This window comes from Rhinopithecus bieti, unplaced genomic scaffold, assembly GCF_001698545.2.
Source record: "Rhinopithecus bieti isolate Rb0 unplaced genomic scaffold, ASM169854v2 scaffold_50517, whole genome shotgun sequence".
Classification (NCBI taxonomy): Eukaryota; Metazoa; Chordata; class Mammalia; order Primates; family Cercopithecidae; genus Rhinopithecus; species Rhinopithecus bieti.
Window position 1 is genome coordinate 586,752 of NW_016819943.1, and position 9,437 is coordinate 596,188.

Sequence of the window (9,437 nt, forward strand, 5' to 3'; positions counted from 1 at the left end):
ATGGCAGCCAGCGGGAAGACCAGCAAGTCCGAACCGAACCATGTTATCTTCAAGAAGATCTCCCGGGACAAGTCGGTGAGTGGTGCAGCAGTGAGTGGTTTGATAGAAATTATTGTTTTTTTAAAATGGAGCTTTTTCAAGTACAGTGTAGTCACGAGCAACGTCAAAACTCTTTGAGGACCAGGGCAGGTGGCTCATGCCTGTAATCCCAGCACTTTGGGAGGCTGAAGTAGGATAATTTGAGGCCAGGAGTTCAAGACAAGCCTGGCCAACATGGCAAAACCCATCTCTACTAAAAATAAAAAAATTAACTGGGTGTGGTAGCAGGCACCTGTAATCCCAGGCTTGGGAGGCTGAGGCACAAGAATCACTTGAACCTAGGAGGTAGAGGTTGCAGTGAGCCCAGATCATGCCACTGCACTCTAGCCTGGGTAACAGAGGGAGACTCTGTCTCAAATAAAAAACAAACAAACCCTGTGAGGGCTAGGGAAGCTTGGTGTCTATGTTCGTCTCTGTCTAAGATGGATGATCACTGAGATATAAATGAGTGAATGAACTGCAGAAATATAGGTTCTCTTCAATCTCATCAATACTTTAGTCCTATGACCCTCAGTTTTCTCCCAATCCCTCAATCCCCACACTGTCTCCCCAGCCTCTGCTTCTTTTCCTAGCCGGCCTTGAACCCTTGACCTACTATTTAAACACTGTTATTTAAACAGTGTTTTGTCAGTGTTACCTGTGATTCCCTTGGCCTTTTGTCTATCTCTTGTGTCACCTGCCTGGGTAAAACCCAGACAGTGATCAATGTGACTCCTTCTCTGTGCACCTATCCCACCACGGGACTCTCAAGCCTCAGCTGGGCCTGCAGGGCCCCAGTCTGCCCCCTTTCCACCACTCTCCAGGAGCACGTTAGATGCTCCAGATGTGTCCATGAACTTCCTGGCATGGGGGAGGGTCCACCGTCCAGCGTCTGTGGTTAGCTCCACTCAACATCTTCTTACGAGCCAAAAGTCTAGCTCAGCACCATCCAGTGCAAGCCACATATGTAATTTTAAATTTTCTAGTAGCCACATTTAAAAAGTAGTAAGAAACAGGTGAAATTCATTTTGATGCTATATTTTATTTTAACCCATTATATCCAAAAAACTGTCAGTTCAACTCATAAATAATATAAAAATTATTGAAATCTGGTGTGTATTTTACATTTACAGAACATGTCAATTTGGAATGGCCATATTTCAGGTGTCCGGGAACCACCTTAGGCAGTGGCTACCCTACTGGACAGGGTAGCTTGCCATCATTCTGGTTTTTTTTTTTTTTTTTTTTTTGAGACGGAGTCTCACTCTGTCACCCAGGCTGGAGTGCAGTGGCGTGATCTCAGCTCACTGCAACCTCTGCCTCCTGGGTTCAAGCAATTCTTTTGCCTCAGCCTCCCTAGTAACTGGGACTACAGGTGCCCGCCACCATGCCTGGATAATTCTTGTATTTTTAGTAGAGATGGGGTTTCACCACATTGGCCAGGCTGGTCTTTAACTCCTGACCTCAGGCGATCCCCCAATCTTGGCCTCCCAAAGTGCTGAGATTACAGGTGTGAGCCACCGCGCCTGGCCCATTGTGGCTGACTTCTGAAACCCGTATGGGGGCCAAAGAACCTCCCCATCCTTACTGTGCCACCCAGGAGACCCGGCTTTGCCTGTGTGCTTTCCGCCTCCTCCTTTCCTAGCTAAGGAACTCGGTCATTTTAATCAAGTGCTCTGGTTCTTTCATCCTCCAAGCTCTTTCCCAAGTTGTATCTTTCCAGTCCATTTTATCTCAACTTCTGGCTGAAGAGGAAACCACTCGTGTTGGTGTCCTACATTGTTTTCCCCTCATTCCTAGATAGACGTCCTTTCCCCCCAGAAATGTAGAGGGTTTTTGTAGATATGTCATCACAGTGGGGAAAAGAGAATTCAATTCCTGTCTCATGTATTCAGATCATTTTGCCAGCGACGTCTGTGTGGCCCCAGGCATGAGGTGCCAGGGCTTTGAGCCCATTTCTCTGTGATTCTCCGGACGCTGCCCTCTTCTTTGACCTTCATCCTCCAGCAGGTGGCTAAATGCCCCCGCTCCGGCGTCTCACCCACACTTGACAACATCCAGAAGGAAGAAGCTGTGGTTTCCTGGGGTCTCTTGTAAGGGTCAGGAAATCTTTCCCAAGCCTCTTCTCCCATATCTCATTGGCCAAAACTGGCTCACATGCCCACCGTAAACCAATCCCAAGCCAAAAGAATTAGATGATCACAGTGAATCAGGCCAATCAAGAATCGTTCCCTGGAGCTGGCCTCCTCTGAGCACACCGCCTGGTGGAAGATGGTGTTCGCTGAACACAGTTTGCAGCTCTTATCCAGAAGAAGGGGTGTGTGGCTGTTGGATGGCCCCCCGAAGGCTGGCTACAGTCTCTATCACCCACTTCTCTACCTGCCCCCGTCCTGCCCCTGCCCTTCCTGTTGCAGTGGAAGGAGTGCTTTGCTCCCATCTGAAGTTTACTACCTCTTACACCCTGGGTTTCATGGTTGGCCACCTCCTCAGGGGCCTCAGCCATTGGTCTGGTTGTGTCTGCAGCCTCTCCTGTCTGCCAGTACTTCGTCTGAGCGTGAAAAGAAGTACCAGCCGGGCGCGGTGGTTTACACCTGTAATCCCAGCATTTTGGGAGGCTGAGGTGGGTGGATGACCTGAGATCAAGAGTTCGAGACCAGCCTGGCCAACATGGAGAAACCCCGTCTCTACTAAAAATACAAAAATTAGCTGGGCGTGGTGGCACATGCCTGTAATCCCAGCTACTCGGGAGGCTGAGGCAGGAGAATTGCTTGAACCTGGGAGGCAGAGGCTGCAGTGAGCTGAGATTGCGCCATTGCACTTCAGCCTGGGCAACAAGAGCGAAACTCTGTCTCAAAAAACAAAACAAAACAAATAAATAAATAAGTACTGATCTTATGCACCTCAAAACAACCACCAACTACCCTCAACCCTGTATCCTTTCTAATTCTTCTTCCCTTGCAACCAAACCTTTTGAAAGAGAAGAAACATGTCCTCTCTTCACCTACCCTCTTCTCTCCCAACCACTCTCCAGTGCCCCTCATCTGCACCACAGTCAGCCTAACTGGCCCTCCCCTTGCCGATCCATTCTCCACTTTGCTGCTGATATGAGCTAAATCTCAGTGCTCCCTTCTATAAAATGGGCTCCATTCCTATCTCATTGAGTTGCTGTGAGGATTAAGTGAAACCATGTGGTCAAAGTGCTTAGCTTGGCCCTTGATACATGATAAGCACTCTAAATGCTATTTAATTCTTCCAAAAGCTATTTCTCTATTTAGCTTCTCTAAATACTGTTTAATTCAAGTCTTTCATCCTGCTTAAAATGCTTCAACGTCTTCTGAGGTTCTTTAGGGCCACGTCCTATGAGACCATTTCAGCAGCAACCTGCATCCCCATTCGGTGGCCATTCACCTGCAGGTGAAGCCATTGGCAGTTCCAGAAGCATTCTCAGGGCCCCGGGCTTTGTACACATTATGCTCAGACAGCATGCCCCTCACCGTCCCCTGTCCCCTGGCTATGCCATTTGTCCACTGGATAGAGCCTCCTCTGAAAGTAAGAGCCTTCCCTCTCTCCTTCCCTCCTCACTGCCCTCCCCTCGGGCTTCCTCCCCGCCAGCCTTTGCCCTGGCATTTATTCCAGGGGCACAATTGCCAGTTCACTTGTTGGGCTCCCAACCAAAGAGCAGGGACCTTGGGGACCAAGGGGATGTCTTCTTCAGTTTTTATTTTCAGTAGCCAGCAGCTGCTGGGGCCTCCATAGCCGTGTATGGGATGAATGAAAGCAGCACTTGCCTAATTGACAGGCGAAGTCTAGCAGAGGAGACAGGCTCCTGCAGGAACACCCAGAACGCAGTGTGCTGCACGCTGAGGTGGAATCACAGGCCACGTGCTCCCGGGGCATCAAAAGTCAGGGGGTGCTGGGCAAAGGAAGAGATGGGGACCCTGAGGTGTCGCCTGAAGTGTGGATAGGATTGCCCCCAGGTGAAAGTGCAGCAGAAGGGCCTGCCTTAGAGTGGAAACAATGGGAACAGAGGCACAAATCTGTGGTGTTTGGGGGAGCTGTGGCAGAGCCGCTGTGGCCAGAGCCCCGGGAAGAGCGGAGCTGTTAGAGGGGATACTCTCAGGGTGGCCACGCACAAGGCCCTGGAGTTTATTCCACAGAGAAGGAGTGAGCAGCCACTAGACACTGAGCAGCTGAATAGCAATGTAATAGTTACCATTCCTGCAAGGCAGCCTCCAAATAGGTTGATTTGAGGAGAATTTTTTTTTTTTTTTTTAGAGACAGGGTCTTACTCTGGAGACCAGTGAAGATCTCTTTACCCCCTTTGTGGGAGAGCAGGGTTGGAGTACAATGGTATGATCATAGCTCACTGCAGCCTCAAACTCCTAGGCTCAAGTGATCCTCCTTCCTCAGCCTCCCAAGTAGTTGAGACTACAAGCAGGCACCACCTTGCCAGGCTAATCTTTTTTTTTTTTTTTTTGGAGAGATGCCAGGGGGCAGAGGAGGGAGTATCACTTTGTTACCCAGGCTTGAACTCCTGACTTCAGGCGATCCTTCCCACCTCGGTCTCTCAGTGCTGGGACTACAGGCATGAGCCACTGTACCTGGCCAGAGGAGAGTTTTTAAAAGGGGCTGTTTGCTAAGGTGTAGGCAGGTGTGAAAGAAATCACAAGAAATAGCCAGGTACAGTGGTGGCTCATGCCTGTAATCTCAGCACTTTGGAAGGCCGAGGTGGGTAGATTGCTTGAGCCCAGGAGTTTGAGACCAGCCTGGGCAACATGGCGAGGCCCCGTCTCTACAAAAAAATATATAAAAAATTAGCTGGGCATGGTGGCGTGCAACTGCAGTCCCAGCTGCCTGGGAGGCTAAAGTGAGAGGATCACTTAATCCCGGGAAGCAGAGGTTATAGTGAGCTGAGATAGTACCACTGCACTCCAGCCTGGGCGACAGAATGAGACCTTATCTCAAAAAAAAAAATTACAAGAAAGAGCTCAGTGCGCCACATGGCAGCGACAAGCAGCTGGGTGCTGGCACCTCCCTGGGGCTAAGGGATCACACAAGTCTCAGAACCCCGAGGCCCTCAGGGTTACCTGCCAGGCACTGTGATTCCCACTAGGGGGCTGTGCCAGCCCCAGACCCGGCCACTATGCAGGCAAGGTGGGAGCAAACATCTGGCCCACCTTGCTCAGAAGCCAGAAGACCAGGGAATCTACTAGGGCAACACACCCTGGTCAGCCCCCCAGGGGCATCTTGAGGGCAAGGCCAATACACCCAGTGTTTAGGAAGCTGGGACTCACTGCAGGAACCAGCAGGTAGCAGTGTGTGTCCTGGTCAGCCCGCTCCTCTCAGATGCCAGGCTTCCACACCACCCAGGCTAGTGAGGCCTCCCAAATACGCTTAGTGCTGGGAGTATAAGGTTTCCTACGGAATCTTCTCTGTAAACCAGGGTTCTAATGGTATTTGCTCGAAGTCGCTTCAGCATCAATCATGCAAGTAACTTAGAGGACACAGGGCCACACTTCGGGACATCTGATATGGGTGGAAGGGAAGCGTATAGGAGAGGACTTAATGCCAACAAAAATGATTCAGGCCGTTCCTGGAATACAAAATATTCATTTGAAGAAGGGGGCCAGCCAGGGGGGCCACACTCAGTGAAAGAGTGTGCTGTCATTCATTGCTGCACTTGGCAAACACTGAATCCCTGTGTGCCCGGGACTGTGTAGTAGATGCTGAAAGATGTGCAGAGACTGGGTTACCACCACCGAGGCACAGTCCTATGGGTTAAAGTGCTGAGGGCTGGGGAACCCAACCCTACTCTCCCATGAGTGGGTAGAGACTTTTGCTGCCAGGGGCAGGACAGGGGCAGGGCCTGTGGGCCCAGATGATGGCCATCCCTCCTCCACCCAGCTCCCTTGGGGTACGGCTCCAGGTCTACCTGTGCAGAAGTTCACCTGGTGGGATTTCAGGGGCTTCTCCAGAACTCCCACCTCTTTGCTCTGTCCAGAAGTTCTTTTTCTTTTTCTTTTTTTTTTTTTGAGACAGTCTCGCTCTGTCACCCAGGCTAGAGTGCAGTGGCACTATCTCTGCTCACTGCAACCTCCACTTCCCAGGCTCAAGAAATTCTCCTGCCTCAGTCTCTCAGGTAGCTGGGATTACAGGCACACACCATCATGCCCGGCTAATTTTTGTGTTTTTAGTAGAGACGGGGTTTCGTCATGTTGGCCAGGCTCGTCTCAAACTCCTGACCTCAGGTGATCCACCCGCCTCAGCCTCCCAAAGTGCTGGGATTACAGGGGTGAGCCACCACACCCAGCCTGTCCAGAAGTTCTTGTAACAAAGAGGAGATACCTTTCATTCCACAACTGGAAATAAAAGATTTAATATGCAAATGAATGGCAAACATCTCATTTGCGTATTTTTCTTTTTTCTTTTTTTTTTTTTTGAGACTGAGTCTCACTCTGTTGCCCAGGCTGGAGTGCAGTGGCACGCTCTTGGCTCACTGCAACCTCTGCCTCCCGGGTTCAAGCGATTCTCCTGCCTCAGCCTCCTGAGTAGCTGGGGTTATAGGCGTGTGCCACCACGCCCAGCTAATTTTTGTATTTTTTTTTTTTTAGTAGAGAAAGGGTTTCACCGTATTGGCCAGGTTCAAACTCCTGACCTTGTGATCCGCCCGCCTTGGCCTCCCAAAGTGCTGAGATTACAGGCATGAGCCACCGCGCCTGGGCTGCTGCTGGTTTTTATCATGGATGCCTTAGCTTAGCATTCTTTGGCTCTCAGACCCACACCCGTTTGTCTTGCAGGTGACCATCTACCTGGGGAAGAGAGACTACATAGACCATGTCAGCCAAGTCCAGCCTGTGGGTAAGTTGCTTGGAGAAAATTGTAATGCTGGTTTTCCTTTAAGTCACAGATAACTGCTCACTTTGTATTTTCAAAAATCAGCCTTGCTAATAATCTAATTAAAGAAATGCAAATTAAAACATCAGTGAGTTTCCACTGGCTGAGTGGGAACAATTTTATTTACATTTATTTTTATTTTTTTGAGATGGAGTTTCGTTCTTGTTGGCCAGGCTGGAGTGCAGTGGCACGATCTCGGCTCACTGCAACCTCTGCCTCCCAGGTTCAAGTGATTCTCCTGCCTCAGCCTCCCAAGTAGCTGGGATTACAGGCATGCATCACCACGCCCAGCTAATTTTGTATTTTTAGTAGAGATGGGGTTTCACCATGTTGGTCAGGCTGGTCTCAAACTCCTGACCTCAGTTAATCCACCCGCCTCGGCCTCCCAAAGTGCTGGGATTACAGGCTTGAACCACCCGTGCCCGGCTGGAAAGAATTTTAAAGAGTGTGAAGAGACAAAGGACTCATGTCTGGAATGTATGAAGAACGCTCGGAACTCAGCAGTACAAAAAGCAGGATCCTGTGAGAAAACGGGGGAAAGACAGGAAGAGACATTTCATCAAAGAAGATACACGAAGACAAGCAAGCACGTGAAAACATCTTTGGTATCATTAGCCAGCGGGGAAATACAGATTAAAGCTACAGTGAGAGTGTATTATACACCTACCAAAATGGCTAAAATATTTTAGGTTAGTGCAAAAGTAATTGCAGTTTTTTGCCATTACTTTCAATGTAGTGGCGAGATCTTGGCTCACTGCAACCTCCAGCTCCTGGGCTCAAGCGATCCTCTGTCCTCAGCCTCCCAAGTAGCTGAGACTACAGGCATGTGCCACCATGCCCCGCTAATTTTTGTATTTTTTGTCGAGATAGAGTTTTGCCATGTTACCCAGGCTGGTCTCGAACTCCTGAGCTCAAGTCATCTGCCTGCCTCAGCCTCCCAAAGTGCTGAGATTACAGGTGCGAGCCACTGCGCCCAGCAGCAGTTTCTTAAAACACGAAACATGTACTTACCATATGATCCAACAGTTGCATCCCGGGCACTTATCTCAGAGAAATGAAAACTTGTGTCCTCACAAAAACCTATACATGATTGTTCGCAGCAGTTTTATTTGTGGTAGCTCCAAACCGGAAAGAACCAAAATGTTTCTCAGAACGTCCCACGTCAGCTTCCTAGTTTTGATATTGTACTGTAATTATGGCAGATGGAACCATTGGGAAAAACTGGATGAAGGATACTAGGGACGTCTCTGTACTATCTTTGCAACTTCCTGTGAATCTATAATCATTTCAACACAAAACGTTTTTTAAAGAGTGTAGAAAACTGGCAGTTTCAGACACTGAATATGAAAATGTGCCTTGGCAAAACACTTTCTGGAAGGTTGTTTGACAGCATGTTATCAAAAGCCAAATCCAATTCTATAATTTATTTTTAAAATGTCATGGAGAGATATAAAGATGTATGTATAAGGATGTTCATCACGATATTAATTACAATGGGAAAAACTGGAAAAAACCTAGATGCCTAACAATAGGAAGTGATTAAATAATTTATGGTACATCCATTCAATGGAGTAATATGTAGCTATTAAAATGCTTAGCACATGTTTTTTCTATATGTGTGTGTGTATATATATATACGTGTGTGTATAGATGTATGTATGTGAGTATGAATAGATATTTGCAATGTATAATTGAGTGAGGAAACCAGTTAGCTGAACAGTAAGTACAATAGGATCTTTTTTCTTCTTAGTAAAAGCATTCATATAATTAAGTTATATATGTCTGGAAAAATTTTTTTTTGGGCAGGGGTGTGGGACAGTGTCTCACTGTCACCCAGGCTGGAGTGCAGTAGCACGGTCACAGCTCACTGCAGCCTCAACCTCCCAGGTTCAAGAAATCCCCTACCTCCTTCTGTCACGTAGCTGGGACCACAGGCAGGCACCACCATGCCTGGCCCATGCCCTGCTCACTTTTTTTCTTTTTTCTTTTTTGTATGTTTTGAGAAAAGGTCTGGTTCTATTACCCAGGCTGGAGTCCAGTGGCATGATCATGGCTCACTGCAGACTTGACATCCCAGACTCAAGGGATCCTCCTGCCTCAGCCTCCTGAGTAGTTGGGACTACAGGCATGCACCACCACACCCAGCTAACTTTTTAAATTTTATGTAGAGACAGGCTCTCATTTTGTTACCCAGGCTGCTGCTAATTTTTTAAAAAGCTTTTTGTAGAGACAAGGATCTCACTGTGTTGCTCAGGCTGCTCTCAAACTCCTAGGCTCGAGCAGTCCCCCTGCCTCGGCCTCCCAAAGTGCTGGGATTACAGGCATGAGCCACCACACCTGGCCTGGAAAAGTGAAACAAAAGTCTGCACCAAGATCTTCACAATAGGTATTTTCAGGTAGTAGGAATTTGGATGATTTTTTGCCCTTTGCTTAACTTTTCTTTCTTTTTTTTTTTTTTTTTTTTT

General features: G+C 48.2%; 1 protein-coding gene across 1 annotated transcript in view; it reads left to right on the plus strand.

The window, feature by feature from the left end:
• SAG (S-antigen visual arrestin) overlaps positions 1-9,437 on the plus strand; it is a 41,204-nt gene continuing 31,767 nt past the window's right edge. Inside the window, exons 1-2 of the mRNA XM_017859365.1 lie at positions 1-75; positions 6,876-6,936. Coding sequence (XP_017714854.1) covers positions 1-75; positions 6,876-6,936 — 136 coding nt within the window. The remainder of the gene's footprint in view (positions 76-6,875; positions 6,937-9,437) is intronic.